General features: G+C 51.9%; 2 protein-coding genes across 8 annotated transcripts in view; both read left to right on the top strand.

The window, feature by feature from the left end:
• The first annotated feature begins 370 nt into the window (after window positions 1-370).
• SELP (selectin P) lies at window positions 371-11895 on the top strand. 6 transcript variants are annotated; one of them, XM_056498023.1, is made up of 18 exons: window positions 371-523; window positions 1653-1740; window positions 3870-4259; window positions 5541-5648; window positions 5756-5938; window positions 7873-8058; window positions 8192-8377; window positions 8511-8696; window positions 8849-9034; window positions 9169-9354; window positions 9483-9668; window positions 9810-9995; window positions 10125-10310; window positions 10427-10612; window positions 10726-10845; window positions 11230-11260; window positions 11442-11497; window positions 11601-11895. In XM_056498023.1, exons 1-17 carry the CDS (start codon window positions 377-379, stop codon window positions 11494-11496), a joined length of 2796 nt encoding a protein of 931 aa, XP_056353998.1. In that variant the 5' UTR covers window positions 371-376; the 3' UTR covers window position 11497; window positions 11601-11895. The 6 variants fall into 6 exon arrangements, with proteins under 6 accessions (XP_056353998.1, XP_056354000.1, XP_056354001.1 ...); XM_056498024.1 differs by lacking the exon at window positions 371-523 and adding an exon at window positions 1172-1265; XM_056498025.1 differs by lacking the exon at window positions 8849-9034 and having other exon boundaries at window positions 11442-11895.
• A 717-nt stretch (window positions 11896-12612) lies between these two features.
• ATF6 (activating transcription factor 6) overlaps window positions 12613-22940 on the top strand; it is a 69548-nt gene continuing 59220 nt past the window's right edge. Inside the window, exons 1-7 of one of the 2 annotated variants that reach the window (XM_056497418.1) lie at window positions 12613-12721; window positions 12816-12880; window positions 15039-15126; window positions 15417-15511; window positions 15990-16116; window positions 16358-16564; window positions 18945-19165. In XM_056497418.1, the coding sequence (XP_056353393.1) occupies window positions 12652-12721; window positions 12816-12880; window positions 15039-15126; window positions 15417-15511; window positions 15990-16116; window positions 16358-16564; window positions 18945-19165 (873 nt within the window). In that variant the 5' untranslated portion in view covers window positions 12613-12651. The remainder of the gene's footprint in view (window positions 12722-12815; window positions 12881-15038; window positions 15127-15416; window positions 15512-15989; window positions 16117-16357; window positions 16565-18944; window positions 19166-22940) is intronic. The other variant, XM_056497419.1, reaches the window with a different exon arrangement.

Raw genomic sequence — 22940 nt, forward strand, 5'->3', positions numbered from 1 at the left:
GGTTCCAGCAGAAGTGAAACTGGCACAGCCTGCCCTGCCCTGGGGCTGTGTACCCATGAACGTCCCCAGCAGTGTCTCAGCAGTAGCAGAGGCAGCTGCTGCCCTGCCCAGGTGACCCTCAGCCTCTCTGCCTGCCTGGCTGCTCCTTCCCTTCCCATAACTGAGCACTCTGGGCACAGCAGCTGCTAGAAAGCAAGTGCTCCTGAATTGCTGGATATACACACTCAGCAATTCCATGAAAAGAGACAACTGCATTAAAACATTTTCCAAGGAAGATGTTCAGAGACAGGAAACAAGGTTTTTTTGTACTGGCCAGTGATAAACTAATTGTAGTAGGTTATGCCTCTTGTGGAATGGGTTCCTCCTTTTGTCTAGAATGAGTCCTGGTGGAGCAACATCAATTTCTTTGGAACTGGAAAATGCATGTGACCTGCATGGCTCTTGTTTGGCTTTAGCTGGAGGTCAGCAGAGTCATTTCTGCAGAAAACCTGGCCAAGGCAATTCTACTTACGAGCAGGACAGGGTAAGAAAAGATTTATAATGATTGTAATGATTATAATGATCTAAGGGGCGGTGGACACAATTAGATGTGTTCCTGAAACACTTGTGGAAGTAAAGGATGTTAGTAAGTCAGGGGGAAGTTCCTCTGGTATATTCCTGGACCTTTGTCATAAAGACAGAAAGGTAAAGACAGGAAAATACATTGTGTAAGTAACTGTTTATAACTGGTACATGAAGATGCACAGCCAGAGTAGAACATCTGCATGCCAGGAGAGCATCTGGCACGGGAGCTGGGAGGTTGTGAGCCACGAGGGACCTCATCACACCTCAGCCCCCTCTGAGGCCACCAGTGTAGGCACTGCCACATGGATATGGTGGGTCAGAGAGGTTTGAGTGCTCTGGGCACCATGGACTGGGGATGAACAGTTTTCAGGGGGCCCTTCTCCTCCTTCTGGGGTGCTTGGGCAAGCCTGGCTTACTTTGGGTCATCTCCTGTGGCTGTCATGTCCCCGTGGCAGTGGGGATGCAGCCAACTCTGGTGCCATGGGAGTCCATGGGGACCGTGGCCAGTGCTGCCCCCACTGCACCCCTGCAGCCCCGGGCTCAGAGCAGGGTTTCTTGGCGGGGGAGGCAGGGGTGTGGGCAGGATGTGGGCTGGCAGGCTGGGATGGGAGGGGAAGAGGCCAGGGGCAGGGAGCGATGCGCTGCACGCTCGGGGGAAGCGTGAGCCGCGCTGCCCACCGGGGGACAGCATGACCAGCATGGTGAGTCCTGCTGCTTTCCTTGGGGCTGACAGGGGTCTGCCTGGGCAGGGGGTTAGGGGAGGGCAGGGCTGTGGGCAGGCACTGCAGGAACCACAGCTGGGGGCTGTGTGCTGCAGCTGCCCCAGGCTGGCGGGACACTGCAGGCACACGGGGCACTGCTGCTGCAGAGGGATGCCAGCCCAGGCTGGGCAGGAGGGGGGCACAGGGCTCCCCAGGAGTGAAGTGCCCGAGGTGGGGAGCTGAAGGGGCCCTTCCTGCAGCAGAGCTGTACCTGGCTGGGAGCACCGTGTGTGCACTGCCCCTGTGAGAGCCAGGACTGCCTGGCAGCGCTGTGGGTGCAGTGTGAGCCCTTTGGGATGTGCACACTCACGTCTCCCTCCCTGTCAGGGCGCTGCTGTGGGACTGAGATCTGCCGGGAGGACACGGACTCTGGGCTCTGCTGGCACCTACCTGGGCATTGCTGCCATCACATGGGGTAAGCACCCACCACCCCCTCGGTGAGCACAGCGGGCCCCTGCTGCCAAGAAGCTGCAAAACTGGAGAAATGGAGCGTTTTTATTTTGGGGGCTCATCAGTCACACCCCCTCAGGGCTGGATCCCTGTGCAAGGGAGGGGGCTGCCCCTGCCTATGCTCCCCCAGGGGAACCAAGCCATGGCAGGATGTTTGGTTCCCCAGCTGCAGCGTGGCAGCTGCTGCCCTGTGCTGTGAACCAGGGAAGGGCAGGGCAGCTCTACCCACTCCTACACCCATGTTTGTGCTGGGGAGTTGGGCATGGATGGGGCCACAGGGCCCACGGTACAAGGGTTACACCCTGTAGCACAGCTGGGGCAGCACCACACAGAATTGGAGCTGCTAATTGGCATCAGGAGTATAGACAATAATTTGGTTTTGCTGCCTGTAGGATATTTCCTTCACATGCTGGCATTGCACAGAGCAAGTCCTACTGGTGCCTGCTCTGCCCCTGGAAATCCTCTGTGAGCTGAAATGTTTTCCTAAGAACCTTAGTGACTGAGCTAAGGAGCAGAAATGATGCAAGTGCAGAAGTGTCAGGAGGAGGCTGAGATTTGGCTCTGAGAGAAAACAAAAAGGCAAAGGCAGAGATGCTGAGAAGAGGTATCAGGTCTGCCATTGGAGCCATGGGGTCAAAACACAGGAAAACAGCACCCATGTGGGGGCTCAGCACCCATTTGGGGGCTCAGCACCCCCCTAGGTGGGGCAGGGAGAGGTAGCATGAGGCAGGGAGATGAGCTGTGCCATAGAGAGGGTGTGACTGGTGGAGCTGCAGGGAGGAGGTAGGAGAGCACGTGGAGGATGGGCACAGAGCAGATGTCAAACTTTGGCCCTTGTCAGTTTGGGGATGGGCTGTGTGAAGGTAGCAGGCCTGAGCCATGCTGGGGAGCAGCAGGGGCCAGGAGGAAGGTGGTGGGAGCTGGGGATGGGGCAGGAGCCCAGAAGGTGCCCTTAGTTCCTGTGCTGCAGTCCCAGATTCCCAAAAGGTAAACAGGGAGCCACATTTTCCTCAGCTTTGGTTTGGTTGAATAAAGAGAATAGTTTGCTCTTTAACAAGAAAAACCAGACAAATTATGGGAAATTACTTACAAAAATATATAGCAATGGACCAAAGTACAGCCCTAATTAGACTTTAGAAGGCGTGTATTCACATCTAATCTGCAGTGCCCAGATCCTTGCACAACTGCTGTGTGATAAAGCTCTCCTGAGATACAGTGTAAGCCAGGCTGCTTGTTTGACTTTGATCCCCATCCCACTTTCTGCACAGATGGAGATATGATATCCCCACATCGCTTTCTGCACTTGTGGAGATAGCTGCTTCAGGGCAGAATGGAGGAAGCTTCTTTCTGTGGCTAAAACCCTTTGATTGCATAAAGTTGTGGTGTGAAATGCTGTAAATAAGAGCAGGGTTTCAGCAAAGTGCCCTTCACTTCTGGGTGTGGGTTCCAGTTACTTCATGGCTTTGCCCTGCCTGGTGGGCATGACCGTGATGTGAGCTTGTTTTTGAAAGACCTTGTTTTGCAACACTGAGTTTTTCAAGGCTCTAGAGCATCTCTGTCTCAGATGAGCAGGTTGGGGTCCAAGTGTTTTTGGGGTGAGGGCATACTGGCTGCTCTGCCTTGCTCCAATCTGGCTCTCGTGTAGCAGGGTAAAGCAAGAAAACTGAAGTGTACACATCTGCACTCAAGGAAGGAACTGTGTATACAGAACCATCTTGAAGTGGGGCTTTCCCCTTTGGGAAGCGTTTGTGGGCAGGGGAACAGGGCCATGGGGCTGAGTTTTCAATCCTCATGCTGGAGGAGGGGTTGGCATCGCTGCCTGGGGCTCTTCTGCCTCCTGTGCTCTGCCTGCCCCATCTCAGCCTTCACTCACCCTGTCACCTCCACCTTCCTCATGCCTGTGCCATCCCCTGTCCTCAGCTCCTTCTGCATGCCTGATCCACCCACAGGGTCCCATTCTCATCCACACATCCAACCCCCTCACCCAGCCCGTCTCTGGCATCTCTTGGCCATGACACCAGGCTCAGCCCACCCTCATGTCCCGAGGGATCCCATCCCTTGTGCATCAAGCCCAGCCCCCATCCCCTTCCACAGGCCTGGTGCTGTGGGTGCAGGTGGGAGCCTGGACGTACCACTACAGCGACCAAGGGGACTACACGTGGGAGCAGGCCAGGAACTACTGCCAGACCTTCTTCACCGACCTGGTGGCCATCCAGAACCAGCAGGAGATCCAGTACCTCAACAGGAGCCTGCCCTACCACCGGCACTACTACTGGATCGGCATCCGCAAGCTGGGCGGCGTCTGGACCTGGGTGGGCACGCGGAAGGCGCTGACCAAGGAGGCCGAGAACTGGGCCCAGGGCGAGCCCAACAACCGCCGCTCCAACCAGGACTGCGTGGAGATCTACATCCAGCGGCCGCAGCAGGCCGGCAAGTGGAACGACGAGCCCTGCAGCCGCAGGAAAAAGGCGCTCTGCTACCGGGGTGAGCGGGGCCGACAGGGCTGGGGAGCTGCCAGGGTGGCCAGCAGCTCCTGATGGCCGTGCCCTGCAGGCCTGGGGAGCTGGCAGGGTGGCCAGCAGCTCCTGATGGCTGTGTCCTGTAGGGCTGGGGAGCTGGCAGGGTGGCCAGCAGCTCCTGATGGCTGTGCCCTGTAGGGCTGGGGAGCTGGCAGGGTGGCCAGCAGCTCCTGATGGCCATGCCCTGTAGGGCTGGGGAGCTGGCAGGGTGGCCAGCAGCTCCTGATGGCCATGCCCCATAGGGCTAGGGAGCTGGCAGGGTGGCCAGCAGCTCCTGATGGCCGTGCCCCATAGGGCTAGGGAGCTGGCAGGGTGGCCAGCAGCTCCTGATGGCCGTGCCCTGCAGGGCTGGGGAGCTGGCAGGGTGGCCAGCAGCTCCTGATGGCCGTGCCCCATAGGGCTAGGGAGCTGGCAGGGTGGCCAGCAGCTCCTGATGGCCGTGCCCTGTAGGGCTGGGGAGCTGGCAGGGTGGCCAGCAGCTCCTGATGGCCGTGCCCTGCAGGGCTGGGGAGCTGGCAGGATGGCCAGCAGCTCCTGATGGCCGTGCCCCATAGGGCTGAGGAGCTGGCAGGGTGGCCAGCAGCTCCTGATGGCCGTGCCCTGTAGGGCTGGGGAGCTGGCAGGGTGGCCAGCAGCTCCTGATGGCCGTGCCCCATAGGGCTGGGGAGCTGGCAGGGTGGCCAGCAGCTCCTGATGGCCGTGCCCTGCAGGGCTGAGGAGCTGGCAGGGTGGCCAGCAGCTCCTGATGGCCGTGCCCTGCAGGCCTGGGGAGCTGGCAGGGTGGCCAGCAGCTCCTGATGGCCGTGCCCTGTAGGGCTGAGGAGCTGGCAGGGTGGCCAGCAGCTCCTGATGGCTGTGTCCTGTAGGGCTGGGGAGCTGGCAGGGTGGCCAGCAGCTCCTGATGGCCGTGCCCCATAGGGCTGGGGAGCTGGCAGGGTGGCCAGCAGCTCCTGATGGCCGTGCCCTGTAGGGCTGGGGAGCTGGCAGGGTGGCCAGCAGCTCCTGATGGCTGTGCCCTGCAGGCCTGGGGAGCTGGCAGGGTGGCCAGCAGCTCCTGATGGCCGTGCCCCATAGGGCTGGGGAGCTGGCAGGGTGGCCAGCAGCTCCTGATGGCCGTGCCCTGCAGGGCTGGGGAGCTGGGGAGCTGGCAGGGTGGCCAGCAGCTCCTGATGGCCGTGCCCCATAGGGCTAGGGAGCTGGCAGGGTGGCCAGCAGCTCCTGATGGCCATGCCCTGTGTGTGTGCAGCCTCCTGCCAGCCCTTCCCGTGCAGCCAGCGTGGCGAGTGCGTGGAGACCATCGGCAGCTACCGCTGCCAGTGCCAGCCCGGCTTCCACGGCCCCGAGTGTGCAGATGGTGAGACAGCACCCCCAGCCCTCCCTGCCCGCCTGCTGCAGGGCCCACACCCTGGCAAAGCTGGGTGCTGGTGCTCCTGACGGGCTGTGGCACTGTCTCTCTCCCAGTGGTGCAGTGTGCCAGGCTGGAGCCCGAGGGAGTGCCCATGAACTGCAGCCATCCCTATGGAGACTTCAGCTACAACTCCACCTGCGAGTTCAGCTGCCACGAGGGCTTTGAGCGGCAAGGGGTGGGCGTGCTGCGGTGCCTGCCTTCCCAGCAGTGGTCAGCAAGCATCCCCACCTGCACAGGTAGGGCCTGCCAGGGGCTGGGGGTCTCAGGGGTGCAGCCCTGTGTGCCCAGTGCTGTTCAGGCAAGCCTTGCTGTGCCCTTACCTACTGTGGGAGCATGTCCTGGTTGCTGCACATGGGATGGGATTCCCTGAGGAGGTTGCACTGTGAGCTCTGAGTTCCTGTTCTGCCTGGCTGTCCCAGTGCCCTGAATGCCACTCAGATATCTGCACCTGTGTGCACCAAGTGCAGGGTCAGGGTGGTGTCCTGGCTCCTCTGTCAACCCTGTGGCACTGTCTCTTTCCCCTAGCCCACCCTGATCTGTCTTGGGAAGGCATTTGGCATCTTGGGAAAGAGAAAAGAAGGGCTGCTGTCCCACAGCCGGGGGAAGGGTGTATCCTGGCAGGATGGGCCACCTTGAACAGGGATAAGGACTCATGAAATGAGCTTACAAATAAGCTGGGAGGGATAGAGTGTGGCAGGAAACCACAAAGGAGAGAAAGCTGTTGTATGTTGTGCTGCAGGGGCAGAGAAAGTCTTCCTGTCAGTGGGTTGAGGGTTTGCAGCCAGGCACCAGGCATCCCACAGAACTGCTGGGCTTTTTTGGGGCTGCAAGAGCCTTGCTCCAAGTTTCCTGTGCTGCTGTGTGGTACACCTTCAGCCTGGCACAAGGATGGGGGGAGTGGAGGACTGGAGCACACATGGAATACTGTACTGGGAAGGAATGGGAGTGGGCAGCATCTTGGTGTATATACATTCTTTTTAAAAAAAGCCTGCCTTGAAGTTAGTGCTGCTGCTGCTGCCTGTGTGCAAGGTGGGTCTGTGATCCACCCAGGACCTTGGTAGCTGAGACCAGCAAAACTGTCTGCAGTTAAGGGGAACAGGCATGGAGATGAGATGTGACTGTTCTGTAACCAGTGTCCCCAGCAGGGGCAAAGGCAGGAGCTGGCTCCCAATTTTGTGAAAATCCCCACAGGCAAGCTCGGCTGAGCCTGTGTGCTCCAGGCTTTTTGGGTTCCCAGGGACTTGCTTTCCCAGCTTGTTGTTTTTTTCCTGCTGGCTGTAATATGATTGATTTTTGTTTTATTGCAAACAATCAGAGGAGTCAGCTGGTCGCCTGTGCTGATAACAAAATGGTGTTAGCAAGCATTGCCAGCTGGGCTCACTCCAGAAATGAGCAGAGCAAGGCTGCAGGCAAGGCTGGGGGTGCTGCAAGGACTGTGAGGGACAAGGCAAGGCTGCCTGCCCTGCCCCAAACTCTGCCCCATGCCTGCCTGCAGCCCCTGTGTGCCCACTGCTGGCTGGCCCCAAAGGGGCTGGGCCAGCTGCTGCCACCTGCACAGCATGTTCACCAACAGGCACCTCTAGGGACTCTGGGAAACCAGAACTGCCTGTAAAATGAAAGGAAAAGTCTGCCCATGAAAGTGCATGGTGTCAGTCTGGAAGCAGAAGATGCAGCAAATGCAGTCTGTCTCAGCTGGGCTGGGTGGTGTTAATGCCCTGCTGGCACTGACCCTTGGTGGTCCCACAGGCAGCAGAGCCACTCACCCCAGAAAACATTGGGTATTGCCCTGGCATGCAGCAAAACATACCCTGGGCACAGGCTGGTACACACAGGCTAACCACTGCAGTGCTTTACAGTCCCAGAGCCATCCTCCTGCCACTGTGACAGGGACACAGGCTGGTTTCTGCTCCAGGAAAGGGAGGGAGACAAAGGGGACTGCAGCAGCTCTGCTCCTCCCTCCCAGGGGCTTGGGCCCAGGGTAGTGAAAGGGATAAACAGGGCAGAGCAGCAACTGTGTCCCCCTGAGGAAATCACTTGTAGGGCAGAAAAACCATTGTGCCAACTACGGTTTTGAAGAGGTGAGTCTGGGTAAGATTTGATTTGGATTCAGCTTGAATCATTAGATTTAACCTCATCTATCCCATCTCTGAGATCTGCTCTCCCATTGCAGCCATCACCTGCCCAGTTCTCAGAGCTCCAGCCCAGGGAGAGCTGAACTGCTCCCACCTCCATGGGGACTTCACCTTTGGCTCCACATGTGCCTTCTCCTGCCAGAAGGGGTTTGCACTGGTGGGGCCAGAGAGCCGTGAGTGCACAGCCACGGGGACATGGACAGGGGACACCCCTCGCTGTGAAGGTATTGCTGCTGCTGGAGTGCTGGCTGTCATAGCCTTGGGGTGACACTGTGGTGTTCCCCAGCCCCTTGGTCCCTCAATTTTAGTCTCCCAGTTCCCAAGCTGCTGCTTGATGTGTACCTCTTCTCTCTGCAGCCATAGCCTGCCCAGTGCTCAGTGCTCCAGCCCAGGGAGAGATGCACTGCTCCCACCTCCATGGCAACTTCACCTTTGGCTCCACGTGTGCCTTCTCCTGCCGGAAGGGGTTTGCACTGGTGGGGCTGCAGAGCCATGAGTGCACAGCCACGGGGAGCTGGACAGGGGACACCCCTCACTGTGAAGGTATTGCTGCTGCTCAGGGTGTCACAGACCTCTGGCTCACCCTGGAATGTTCTCCAGTGCCTTACTCCTTTCATTCCAACAGTTCAACCTTGTTAGCCCAACTCCTGCTCAAAGGGTTTCTCTATCCCTGCAGCCATTGCCTGTCCAGTGCTCAGTGCTCCAGAAAAAGGAGAGATGAACTGCTCCCACCTCCATGGCAACTTCACCTTTGGCTCCACGTGTGCCTTCTCCTGCCAGAAGGGATTTGTGCTGATGGGGCAGGAGAGCTGTGAGTGCACAGCCATGGGGACATGGACAGGGGACACCCCTCGCTGTGAAGGTATTGCTGCTGCTAGAACTCAGGGTGTCACTGTCTGTGGGGTGACTCTAGGGTTTCCCCTGAAGCCTCTGGGGTTTCCCAGTCTCTCAGACCAAGCAGTTTAGCCATGTAGCTCCTAGGCTCCTCCTTGAAGTGTTTCTCTCTTCCTGCAGCCAAAGCCTGCCCGGTGCTCAGTGCTCCAGACAAAGGAGAGCTGAACTGCTCCCACCTCCATGGCAACTTCACCTTTGGCTCCACATGTGCCTTCTCCTGCCAGAAGGGATTTGTGCTGGTGGGGCAGGAGAGCTGTGAGTGCACAGCCACGGGGAGCTGGACTGGGGACACCCCTCACTGTGAAGGTATTGCTGCTGCTAGAACTCAGGGTGTCACTGCCTGTGGGGTGACACCAGGGTTCCCCTGAAGCCTCTCAGTCTGAACAGTTTAGACTGGCAGTCCTCAGACTCCTGCTCAAAGTGTTTCTCCACCCCTGCAGCTGTTGCCTGCCCAGTGCTCAGAGCACCAGCCCAGGGAGAGCTGAACTGCTCCCACCTCCACGGAGACTTCACCTTTGGCTCCACATGTGCCTTCTCCTGCCAGACAGGGTTTGTGCTGGTGGGGCCAGAGAGCCGTGAGTGCACAGCCACGGGGACATGGACAGGGAATGCAACAAGATGTGCAGGTAGAGCTGCTGCTCCAAGTGTCACAGGCTTTGGGCAGACCCTGGGGTGTTCTCTTTTTGTCCTCTCATTACCAGAGTTCAGCCTCATAGTCCCCAGGCTCCTGCCTGAAATGTTCTTTGTCCTGCAGCCATCACCTGCCCAGTGCTCAGAGCTCCAGCCCAGGGAGAGATGCACTGCTCCCACCTCCATGGCAACTTCACCTTTGGCTCCACGTGTGCCTTCTCCTGCCAGAAGGGGTTTGTGCTGATGGGGCTGCAGAGCCATGAGTGCACAGCCACGGGGACATGGACAGGGGACACCCCTCACTGTGAAGGTATTGCTGCTGCTCAGGGTGTCACAGGCTGTGTGCTGAGCATGGGATGTTCTCTAGAGGACCCTCTTGATCCTCTTGTTTCAACAGTCTAGCCTTGTAATACCCACATTTCAGCTGGAAAATGTTTCTCTGTCCCTGCAGCCATCACCTGCCCAGTGCTCAGAGCTCCAGCCCAGGGAGAGCTGAACTGCTCCCACCTCCATGGGGACTTCACCTTTGGCTCCACGTGTGCCTTCTCCTGCCAGAAGGGATTTGTGCTGATGGGGCCAGACAGTCTCAAGTGCAGAGCCACGGGAACATGGACAGGGGATGCTCCTCACTGTGAAGGTATTGCTGCTGCCACTGCTCAGGGTGTCCTTGGCCTTGGGGTGACACCATGATGTGTCCCAGCCCCTTTGGTCCCAACAGTATCATCTCCCAGGCTTCTTTCTGAGCTGTGCCTCTTCACCCTTGCAGCCATCAAATGCTCAGCACTGACCACCCCCAAGATGGGCCAGGCTGCCTGCTCCCACCTCCATGGGGACTTCACCTTTGGCTCCACGTGTGCCTTCTCCTGCCAGAAGGGGTTTGTGCTGATGGGGCCAGAGAGCCGTGAGTGCACAGCCACGGGGACATGGACTGGGGACACCCCACACTGCAAAGGTAACTCCTGTGATCTCACACGTGCCTGGGAGGGCTCTGTAGTAGCAGAGTGCTCTCCCAGCACCCTGGGCTATGTCAGTGCCCCCATTGATGCTCCTGCTGTGCTTTATCTCCAGCCATCAGCTGCCCAGAGCTGTCCCCCCCCAGCAGAGGCCAGCTGAGCTGCTCCCACCTGCACGGGAACTTCACCTACAACTCCACGTGCAGCTTTTCCTGCGAGCAGGGCTTTGTCCGGGTGGGAGCAGAGCTGCTCCGCTGCCAGCCCACGGGCAACTGGAGCAGGGATGCCCCTGTGTGTGCAGGTACAGCAGGACCCCCAGCTCCAGCTCTGCTCCAAGCACATCCTGAGTGTGCTGGAGGGGACTCCCACAGTCCTGCCAGCTTTCTAATGTGTGGCTCTGGGGCTTTGTTTCAGAGGATGGTGCCTTCCTAAAGCAAGTCCTGGCTTACAGCAGCGGCTCAGCCCTGGCAGTAGCTGGTGTTGTGCTCTCTGGGGGGCTCATTGCCCTCCTTGTCAAGAGGCTCAGTGACAGAGGTACAGAAATGCTTCCTGCAGCCCACCCTAGCTTTGGCCAGGGGCTCTCAGGCAAGGTGGTGACAGTCTCAGGGGAGGCTGGGGTGATCAGAAGAGTTTAACAGTGTGACTGCCTCCATTCACGTTTCATCTGCTGAGCTGCTTGGGTCCTTGGCAGTTTGTCCAGCTGAGGGTGTCAGCAGCCAGGTTGGGAGGGCAGAGCCAGATAAACGTCACCACTCTGAAGAAGGCAGCAAGTGCTTGTTAAGGCAGCCCCACCCCATGCTTCTTAAACTCCACTCAATTTTAAATGATGCTGCTGCAGCATCATGGCCTTCACTAAACAGATCTGTCATTTATTTTCTATGTGCTTTATCTCCACGGGCATTTCAACACCATGATCAGAGGAGAAGAGGAAGCTCCTGAAACCCACCAGGTGAGAGTTGTGCTCTGCAGGAGGGTGGCTGTGCCCTGACTGTTACAACTCTGTGCTCACTCTCCTGACACCCAGATCTGCCTGTTTTTATATGGGACCATCTGTGTGGCTGACAGGGCTGTGCCGACCCCTGCCCTTCACACACTCCCAAGGTGACAGACTCCCTGTGTTTGCCTTGCAGTGACCTGGGAGCGCCGGGCACCTTCACCAACACAGCATACGATGGCAACCTGTGAGGTGAGACCCTCACAGCACCCTGTTCCAAATTCACCTGGTGGCCATCGCCTCCTGGCTGGCACTGAAGTGGGTGACACCAGCTCCATCTCTCCTGTGCCTCCAGCCTGCCCGAGACTGAGACCCACCATGTCCCCATGGCAGGAGCTGCTGCTGGAGCACAGCGGGGCTCCATGCCCGTGGCTGTAGGGACTGGCACAGCCCCTGGACACTGCCACCACATTCCCCTGGGAAGGGGAGCAGCTGGAGACCCACCAGGGGCCAAGAACCACATGCCTGCCACCCAGCCCTTGGACATTGTCCCACTGGGAATTTGGACATTCCCTGGTGGCTGCTCCACTCACGCTTCCAACTATGAGCTTGTGTCAGCAGGGTGTGAATAAACACCTTTGTCTCAAGAACTAATGCCTCCTGTGTGCCTGGGGCAGGGGGAGGAAATCTTCATTAAATAACGTGGCCAACAGAGCTAGGGAAGTGATTCTTCCCCTGGACTTGGCATCGGTGAGGCCACACCTCGAGTGCTGTGTCCGGTCCTTTCTCACTTCAGGAAGGATGTTGAGATGCTGGAGCATGTCCAGAGAAGGCAGCGAGGCTGGTGAAGGGTTTGGAGCACAATTCTGATGAGGGGAGGCTGAGGGAGCTGGGGTTGTCAGCCTGGAGAAAAGGAGGCTCAGGGGTGACCTTGTCACTGCTAGGAAGGAGATTGGAGCCAGGTGGGGTTTGGCTATTTGATTCTCCCAGGCTATTTGTGATAGGACAAGAGGACACAGCCTTAGGCTGTGCCAGGGGAGGTTTAGGTTGAACATTCAGAGGAATTTCTGCACAGAAAGGGTGACTGGACACTGGGATGGGATGGGCGATGGTGCTGTCACTGCCCTTGAGTGTTTAAGGACTGGACACTGGGACGGGATGGGCTGCCCTGGGAGGTGGTGCAGTCACTGCCCTGGAGTGTTTAAGGACTGGGCACAGGCCTCAGGGTAGGACTCGCTGATCCTGGAGGCTTTTCCAGCCGAATGGAAGCGGTGATTCCCCGCGGAGCTCGGAGCGCGGCCGTGCGAACCGCGCTGCTGCGCCGCGTGTCCGCCGGCGGCCACCGTAGGGGGCGGGCCCGGCCGCGCCGGAAGTAGACGTGTGTGTATCGGGAGGAACGGGAAGCCATGGCGGCGGTGGAGCCCGAGTGGGAGCCGGCGGGGCTGCTGCCCGCCCCGGGGGGCGGCCTGGACTGGGGTGAGCGCGGCTTCGGGGGGCCGGGGTGGGGCCGGGCCGGCGCGGAGCTCCCCGGCGGGGCCGGACCGGCGCTGATCCCCTTGTCTATCCACAGAGGCGGTGCTGGGCGAGGAGCTGAGCGAGCTGCTGGGCGCCGCGGCCCCCAAGGACGAGCCCGACGTGAGTAGCGGGGATGGCGGGGGCCGGGAGAGGAGGGAGCGCAGGGTGAGGGTGCCAGGTGCCCTGCAGGAGGAGCAGGGTGAGGGTGAGAGTGCCGAGTGCCCTGTAGGAAGAGCTGGGCAGGGCAGGGTGAGGGTGCCCCGCAGGAGGAGGAGCAGGGTGAGGGTGTCCCGCAGGAGGAGCAGAGCAGTGTGAGGGTGCCGGGTGTCCTGCAGTGTGGTCACTGCCCCAGGGAAGGTGAACCCCCCAGGACAGTGCTGCCTTGGGGCTGTCTGAGGGAAGAGGGGGTGTAATAGCAAGAGCAGCAAAGCAGGGGGCTAATAAAAGGCAAAAGCACCCACTCTCCCCATACTAACACTTATATAGGCTTTTCCCCACAAGCTAAGATGTAAGCTCGGGCCACTGCTCATTAACCTATTAGAATTCTAGTTTCTTAGCTCACCAGGTTACTTATAGAGCTATGCATACAATCTATCTTGTTCCATTTAAGAAATGTAAGCAATATTCTTATTGTAACTCTATAGTGTCTAAGTCCTGTCTACAACTACAGGCCTGGAGCCTCTACTGAAGATACCAATGTGTTTACAACCTTCAGTAGAACACTCTCTGCTACCGTGGTATCTGAGGCTTTTTACTCACTAAAAATACTGCAGCTCCTACTAAATCTTACTGACTTACTTCTACCTTATGTGTAAATGGCTTAATATCTTTTAATCCATCCAAAGGCTTTAACTCAATCTCTGCACCTTAATTCCTCCTTGAGGGATTCAGAGAATCCCCTAACTCACTGATTCCTACAGGTGTGTTACACCTGCATCCATCCAGCCTCTTATTTATGCCTTTGCCTATCAGATTCCTTCTTGCTTTCTTCTTTAATGTAGGATTTTCTCAAAAAACCTTTGCTTGCAACCTTGTGTTAACCCCCATCTTTTTCACTGCCTGCTTGTCCGTATTGCTGTTTCTCTCCTGGGGAATTTCCCTTGTGGATTCTCCTCTGTGTTCTTCTCCTGCTCACTGTGTCCTAATCCACCTCCAGCACAAGTCCAGGATACCATCCCATGGGTTATCATCCCATGTAAACCCCAGGTTCTAAGAGCACTCCTACAGGTGTGGAACAGTCACTGGAGAAAATGTGGGAACAGACTGATGGTACAAGGGAAAGGTATTCCCCATCAGCAGGTCAGCATTCCTTGCCTGGGTTAAGGCTCTTAATACACAGCTCACATTGTGGTTTTTTGGCCATTCTCCCTTTAAATGTCCTCTGGTGAGCTTGATTTTCATTCTAACTTCTAACATCTCTAAGCAGTTTGAAGGTTTTTCAGCCTCCCTTCACAAGGCAAGTTGAGAGCATAAGGGAAAGTAGAATTGCAGTATAGTTTTTAGGAGAATCTTTGTTGTATATGTTATAAGCTGGGTAGGTCATGTTTGTATTTTTCATGCAAGTGCTCATAAAGGATCACATATGCATAGGAAACTGAGACTTAGAGATGCACAAGCAGAATAAATGGAGAGAAACCCCAACTGTTGTTTTTAAGATCATATGATAAATAATATGTGTGGAGTAATTTTAGCCTGTTTGTTTTGATTTCAGGAAAAGAAAACTGGTATCTTTGGTTTTAGATGATGTCATCAGTGTATTCAGGGATAGGGAGACCTAACACATACTGTTAATTAGGTCTTGGGCTAATCAATGTTGTGTCTGTTTTCCTGCTGGTAAACTGTCCCTGGTGCTGCTTTTGTTTGTAATGTGTTTTGAGAGATAACGGTGGAAGAGCATGAAATTAATTTTTCAATGCAGATGAAGGAGAGGATGGCACTGGGTTCCTAGGGCTTGTGTTTGATGTGAGATGCTTCAATGACTGAACTTAGAACTTTTGCTTTACAAATTACAAATAAGAGTACAACAATTAGTGAGGCTTTTAAACTGACCTGCCCTTTCCTACAGGTGGAAGTTTAAAAGAAACTTTGTTTTGTGTGTTTCACTTGAGAATTTCTTCTTTAAGGACTTTCATCCCTACATACCTTAAGGCACCTGAAATGGTTGATAGTTACATTGTTTGTTTCGTTTTCTGGAGCTGTAAGAATGTGAACATAATGGCTGATGGTGTCAATGTATCTTTCTTTTTGTCTTTTCTCTTTTGCTGAACTGTCTTTTCAGGAAAATGATCTCTACAACTTTCATTTTGATTTGGATTTGATGTCTTGGGACTCGGACCTTTGGAATATTACAGGCCATGCCTATGCAGGTAATAACCCTTCTGTATTTTACAGGTGTTGCTCTTCCCCTCTTGCCCCACAAGGGTGAGCTCTTAAAACTCATGTGGAGCTGTTTGATGGCCTAGAGCCTTGCTCTATGATGAGAATTAGGCTGGATGGGTACAGCTGGCAAGGGCTGCCCTACAATACCTTTAATCTGCCTGTCTTTTCTGCTATGCCTTGCTTTGGGAATTAAATATCTGGTGTAGGACAGCGTGTCCTTTACCTTTCCCATTGCTAAAAGCTTGTGCAGTGAAATGTCTTTACCTGCCTCTTGCAGATGCCAATGTGAAGACAGAACCTTTGTCACCAGCCACTTCCAGCTGCTCGGTCCCTTCGCCACCGTCTGTGGACTCTCCAGTGCAGAACGTGCCTGTATGCAAAACCCCCCATGGAACACAGGCAGCAACAGCTCTGACTGACCAAAAGCCCTGTGATTCACTCTGGTCAAATTCATGGCATAAGAGGAAGCAGCTTGTTTTCCCAGCCCTTGCAGAAACCCCTCAGTGGTGTCTTCTTATCTCTTCTCTGTGACCCATTTGAAAAAGAGCATGTTCAGCTCTCCTTCCTCAGCTATGTTCATTAGCCTTGTTGCCAAACAAAATGCCTTCTAAAGGCTTCTGGGTCTAGCAGGTGTTGGCCTCTGCCTCCCATTGCTCTGCTGATGGGGAGAAGTACTTGCTGGGTTTTTTTTTTTTAGTGGTACCTGGCATTGGCCAGAATCAAATTGCAGGGTAAAACCTTTCTCCTGTTGGTTGCAGCAGCAACACAGATGTGACAGATGCACTCTGAACTGCTAGAGATACTGCTCTGAGTTTCTGAAGCATTGATCTCCTGTGCTTTCTGTCTGCAGGATGATGTGGACTTCAGCTGTAGCTCCCAGATGTCTCCCATTTCTCTCTACAGCAAGAGCTGCAGAAGCCCTGCATCCCCTGAAGGAGATGGGAAGAAGCCTCCTGGGGGACTCTCTTCTCGATCTGGTATGAGAGACAAAGTTACTTTCATGCTACAGAAAATATGTGTGCTATCTTGCATCTAAATTATTAACTAACAGACACTAGATGTCCTATCATTTATGACTTGGATTTTTGATCAGATATGCTTATTGTTAACAAATATTATAGATGGGTAAATAACCCCACATTAAAAGCCTCTTCATTATTGCTTTAATTATGTATTTTATACCTCTTGGTCCAATTCTGACTCTTTTTCCTTTTCTAGTGAATAATTCTGCGAGGAGCTTGAAGAAGTGTGGTCAGACAGTGTCCAGGCCTTTGCTACAACCCAAACCCCTTTTGCCTGCTGTGCCTGAAACTCAGGCTAACATTGGCATCCCAGCTAAAACCATCATTATTCAGACTCTCCCCACGCTTGTGCCACTGCCAAAGAATCAGCCAGTTGTTAACATCCAGCCAGCACCTCCTAAAGGTGGGTGAATTGCCTTGACTGGGCCAGGTCTTGGTGGTAGCATTGTCTGTTTGGGATGGCTGATGGAATGAAGTTAGGTTTGATGTATGAAAGAGGAGGAATAGGAGCAAAAAGGGTTCTACATACATTGCTGGAAAGGCTTCAGGCTGAGAAGATGTCTTTGCTCCTCTCATACTGTCCTGTGAGAAACAGCACTCACATGACTATGGTGTAAAATGGAAGACTGGATTAGATTATTTCATTATTTGGGATGGAAAACAGAGCTTGTGCACAACACTGGCAGCTGTGTGGATAAAACTGCTGATTTGGAAGGATCTGCTTTGCTCTGCTCTGCTTGCAATGTCAGGTGGTGCATAAGATGATTACAGTGCTGTTCTGTCATAACCAAAGCAGAATCAGGTAGGATGGCTTGAAGCTGGAAAACTTGGGAGAAGTGATACAAGCTTTTTTTTACCCACATGAAACTCTTCCACAGGATGGTGGGAGCATGAGTTTATGGCTTTTTAGCTCACTAAACAGCATTAAATAGAATGAAATCTGCTGAAAATTGAGAGCTGTGTCAGAGGTTAGAAAAATTCCTGATGTTAACAACAGGAAAATGACTTCCTGGCCCATGATAATTCTGCATTCCTACAGTCACTCTGTTACCCATTTTTGAAGTAACTGGAGCTGTCATCTCTGGATCCAAAGCACTGTTTCACTCTCCAGCCTGGGCTGTAGGGACACTGCTTGCCTTGCAGGAATTGCCAGCTGCAGTTGCTCCTTTCACCAGCTGATGGCCACAGTCCCTTGCAGTTGATTGCACAGGCATGTGAGGAAAAGGAGACAAATTCTTAAGGGCACATATCTAGAAATTATTGCAGCTGGGAAAAATTTGTCTGCATTACTGATTTCTCTTCCATCAGGGGTTCAGCCAAATCTGGAGGTGCTGACATTTGTTATAACATGCCTAAGATTGCTAGACTGCTTAAAACACAGGTCAGCACAGTCAGTGTGACCTAATTCTTATTCCTTCTGATGTTCCAGCTGATAAAGTACCATCTGGAGTAAGGAATGCTGGGGATATAGGTCTAGTACTCTGAAGATCAGCCTCTCCTTTTCCCTGAAGAAAAGTCAGGACAGTAGTTTCTGTGAGACAGTATAGAGGAAATACTTTTGAGAAAGTATGTCCATGCTTTCCTTTAACTGATGGTATCTTTAAAAATTCTCTTGTGCAGCTTCCACAACAAAAGCCATAAGGATCTTTTTTCATCAGTCTAAATCCCCTGCATATGACAAGTTGGAACTACCAATTTGAAATATGCCATTATCCTCAAAGAAGCATGAGAAATTTGATTTTTCACAGCCCCTTTTATAAAGGCTTAAAAGAAAAAGCATGGTCTTAGAGCATCATCTCTTTTATACATTACCAAAAAATTGAAATAGTCTCAAATTCATCATTTAAGTTTCTTAAACTGGGTCACACTAAGTTATGATGCCTGCAAAAAAAAACAAAACAAAGGGGTCTAGTTTTACCCCATAGATGAAATCTTGGCACTAGGTAAATTACTCCACTTTTCACCTTCCAGAAGGCTGGATAAATGCTGTAATCCATTGTGGTGCATTTTGGTTGGAATGCTCAGCTGGAATGTGCTCTTTCTGAAAGCTGGCGAGGTCATCCTGTTACAAAGGATTAGAGAGACATTAATGTGTTTTCAGAAAACAAAATATTACTCAAGCACCTGCTTGAGTTAAATGTAGTTGTTGGCCTGAAATTTCTTGGAAGTGACTGGTTTTAATTCCATTTCAAACTCTTTTAAAATTACCTCATTTTTTCTGCCAGCTTTTCTTTAAGCTCTATTCAGCTTGTGTATAAACTTTCTTGCATAAGACATTTTTCTAAAGTAATGGTCTTAGTGTGAATTGAAGCTTCAGTGTAAGTTTTGAAAGTGTGACTTGCATTGTTCTTTTTTGTTCATCTTCCATCTCTGCTATTTTAAATTTATCTGTGTGGCATGAGTCACTTCTGTGTACTAAGTTTGACACTGTGTACAGCAATAAAGCAGCTATAGACAAAAAGGAGAAGGAGGATTGAGGTAAGTTGGCTAAATTCTTTGAAAAGGTTGTTCAGCTTCAAGTATTAGCAATACTGAGTAATGTATATAACAAGTGTTGAATTATATTAACTTTTGGGACAGAGCTTGGTTTATTGGATTCCTTTAATACCTGTAGTTTTGGTTTGCAGAATGGATTAAGAGTCCTGTAAACTTTGGCACAATTTCTTTCCATGCCTGTTGTGTGGAATGTGGATGGATTTGGGATCAGCTGTGCAGGACAGGAGGGGATAGCAGTGTACAAAACCATTTCATCCGTGCTGAGCGCTGCCGTTCTTGTGTTGCAGGTCCATCCGTGGTGCTGCCCCAGCCTGCTGTGGTACAGCTCCAGGCTTCTGGGGTGCTCCCTGCCTCCCAGCCAGTCATTGCAGTGGCTGGAGGAGCCCCAGCTCTCCAGAGCCAGGCGGTGAAGGCGCTGTCTGCAGCTGCTGGGAGCGGCTCCGGCAGCGGCAAGGTGCCGGTGACAAAGCCCCTGCTCCAGAGCAGCGCCCCGGCCACGGGGCTGGATGTAAGTCCTGACTCTGCCAGCTGCTAGCCAGGCCTTGTGCACTTCTTCTTCTGCATGTGGGGCCTAATGGTCCCTCCAGAGCCTCAGGAAAACTCTTAATAGGAGTGCCAGCTGTAAACAGGGAATTAGGAGCTTGGCACAGAGCAGGGAGGAACAGCTAAGTACCTGCTGGCCTGCCTGGAGCTGCAGAGCAGGTGTGCAGTGCAGGGGCAGAAGACAGTGCTGATAGATATTTTCTATTCTCATGTGCAAGCTCTCAATGGATGGACCTCTCTTACATACAGGAAGATTTGATATATCTGATTTTTGATTAGTGCTAAATCACTTTTCTAATCCATAAATTAAAAATATTTATTTGCAAGCAGATGAATTGCCGCATTGAAATTGAAATTTCAATACCTCATTCTTTTTCCATACCCGTTTATCTCTCCAGATCTTACTCATGATTTTTAGAAACTTCAGTTACTGTATTCCATATGATGCTAATCTCTTCAGGCTCCCTTTCGATCATGTATTGAGTGAATAGAAGAAGGTTAAGCTTTCAACAATGACAGTGCAAATAAGTAAGTTTTTCCATAGCAGCTCACAGTAAGCAGTGGGTGTAAACAGTAGCTTTTGAGGTGTGTGGAGGGTTTTTTCCCCCCTTCAGCTTTGGCATCTTAACCAGCTAGCAAGCTGGGTGTTAATTTGATTTAGCTCCTGGTAATTTGGAGCTGCTTTGATTACATTTTGTTGTCCAGAGAAGACATGCTTATGGAAGGGACCAAAGGTTCTTGTTGGTGACTTCAAAACTCCAATTGCAAGCACAGTTGTGAGCTGAGGGTCCTGTCACATCTCAATGTAAGGGTGAAAACACGTGGAATTTTGCTGTATAGGCACCTGCATGTCAGCAGTGCAGGTCACTATTTCCCAAAAGCAGTGGGAAGCTTATTCCTTCAGCTGCCTTGGAGGGATGCTGCTGTATAGTTTCCTAGGATTGCCACCCAGGCTAGATGGTAACTTTTCCTCACAAATCATATTTGTGTGTGGGCTGCATTTTATAATGAAAATATTGTGCTGCAAATAGTTCAGCAGCCGGAGTGCAGTGGAAACTTGATACTCAGTGTGCAAGAAGCAAAGGTCTGTCAGTAGGTAGAGCAGTTAAGTGTGCTGCATTAGTGCTAATTCCCTGTCATGCAAAGTTAACTCAAGAGACCACAAATCAATGACCTGCAGTCACTGGATTTGTGATTCCCAGTAAGCAGGACTGGCATGGCACCTTGCCATTGAATGTAAGATTTAATTGACAAAACCCTCTTGTTGTTACCTTACTCCATGTGCACATCCATGACATCAGGAGTGTGATGTGCAGCTGGGGTAACAAACAGGTTTGTTTCTGAGGGTGGTTGTGTGGGGATTTCCACCCAAAGCCTTTTAGGGAAGCAGTTTTAAGACGTGTGAAATGCTGCACATCTTACCTGTGTTGTTACAACATGAAAAAACAGTTGCAGCTGCTCTTTGGCACATAGTGTGAAGAAGTGCTTTAGAAAAAGGCAATGTTTTGGGGTTCAGCTGGGGCCAGCAGGGTTAAAACATCCCTGGCTGGTTTGGACGCTGTATGTGGTGCTCAGGGCTGCACAGATGGAGCTGTAATTTGAGCTCTGGAGCATGGGTTATTGTTTGCTAATCTAATCAGATGTTGCAGGATAAAAAGAAACACTGCAGGACTTTCTTTTGGGCTTAGGAGGGATAAACTGTTAGCTTAACACTCAGGCTGCCTGTGGATTACACTGGGATGGGCTGAGGCAGGCTGTAGGTGTGAAGCCCTGGTGGCCTCACATGTGCAGCCTGCCAGCCATGGGCAAGAGCCAGAATACTGAAAATCCAGAAAAGATTAATTATGCAAAATAGCTTCAACATAAGTGTGGATTTCTGTTGAAGAATCCTCGTTTCTGTGCTGGACATTGTGTAATATTTGTGCAGCATAAACTCATTAAGCAAGTTGTGTTCTGTTGAGTTAGAGACAAGAAAACCCAGAACTTCCATAGGAGCAAAAAAACCTTGCATATGTTTTGTATTCCTGTAAGCAAAGATGTCTTCAAAGACAGCAGCTTTCATGAGGTAAGAAGCCAGCTAATGCTACCTTGAATGGTTTGTACTTTCAGCTCTTTGTTAACTTTCCCAGCATGTGTACAAAAAGCTTTCCTGGAGTATGAGAGACATTCTTGCTTCTAGAAGTACAGCTTGTGTTGGAAGGGAGGTTAAATTTTGCTCATAATTTGAGTTTTCTTTGGAAGTAAATGGAGGTAGCAGTGTTTATTTGTAAAGTGCATGACTCTTTGTAAAACCTCTGAAGATAGAGGACAATCTGCATCTTGTTAGTGCTGTGTGAAGCAAGGGTTTGCAATGAACCAGCCAGTTCTCCATATTTCCAGCATTTTTGTGTGTGTCTCTGGTAGTGGTGGTGTGGTTTTCAAAGCTAGAAAGCAGAAGTTGCATCACTGATTAGTGATTATTTTTAAGGGCAATGTTCTCCCTCTATGGTCTGTGTTTCCTTGGAACCAGAAGTTGCTGTCCTGAGTGGAACATCAATACAACTTTAAAAGTTGGAGGCTGCACAAGAAGTTAGCAGAGGCATTTGCTACCTTTAATCTTGGTTCAGCACTTGTGCAAAGCAATGTTGCTGAAGCAGGCTGACATTATAAATTAGTTCCTCTCCCTCCTGAGTATCAAAGTGCTCGAGCAGGGGGCACGTTTGCCTTGGTGCTGGGCCAGCTGTGTAATGCTGATTGCCACACTGCTTCCAGGTTCAGCATTCCTGCAGCACTTCACTCACACAGCTCTTTCCATTTCCTGCAGCATGTTTAGGTGGGATCAGTTGTGGCATATTCCCCAGGAAAAGCCCACAAGACCCACAGGGCTGACCAAGGAGCACCTTAAGCTGTTTAAGGATTGTAAATTAAAGCAAAATAACTTAAGGACACAAGTACTGGATTTCATTAAAGCAAGCTTTAAGAATGAGTCAAAATGTAGTTGGTGTGGCATAGACTGAAATGCAGATACTGCGCAGAGTACCTGGAATCAGGCTGGAGAGAGCTGCTGTTCCTCACAGCATGTGGAGAACTGTGAGTAAAGCAGAGCAATCTGGATAAATAACTTATAAAATATAGGTGGCAGTGTCTGAAAAGTACAGTACAGTACATCTCAGGATGTACTGTTATTGTAGAGGCACTGCACTGGTGCTCTAACACCTTATTTTCTTCAGGGAAGCATGTAGATTTACCAGAGGTTCCAGACATGTAGTTTAAAGCTGTCCAGTAATGAATAATCCTGAGCAGGTCTGCAAACAAGAATGGATGTAAACAGTTTGGTCTTCGCAAAGTTCATGATGCAAAACCCCTTTTTAAAAAGGAGACCATAACTCCTTGTTTGGAATAGCACACAACTTGAGCCAAAGCTGCTGCATGAACTCATTCCTTGTTTTTTCATCTCTGAACAGTTTAAGTGATCCTGGCCCCAGACTGGAGTGTTCTATACACTGCAGTTCTTGGCTAGCCTGAATCTCTTTTTTTGGTCCAGTTTTTATATGTCTGCAGAAGCTTTTTTATGTTAAATGTTGTAGTACTTAAAAAAATTCAAGACAAAGCTTAGTGTTAATGAAAATATGTTAAAATATTTTCCTTCTCTACTCTCTGTTGAAGACAGAAACTGGAGTAAGTACAAACAGCTTCACTTCCACAGACTTTTGTTGGTGTCAGCAGACTAGACATATAATAAATGATCTTTATAAAAAGCA

Source organism: Oenanthe melanoleuca, chromosome 8 (assembly GCF_029582105.1).
Source record: "Oenanthe melanoleuca isolate GR-GAL-2019-014 chromosome 8, OMel1.0, whole genome shotgun sequence".
Lineage (NCBI taxonomy): Eukaryota > Metazoa > Chordata > Aves > Passeriformes > Muscicapidae > Oenanthe > Oenanthe melanoleuca.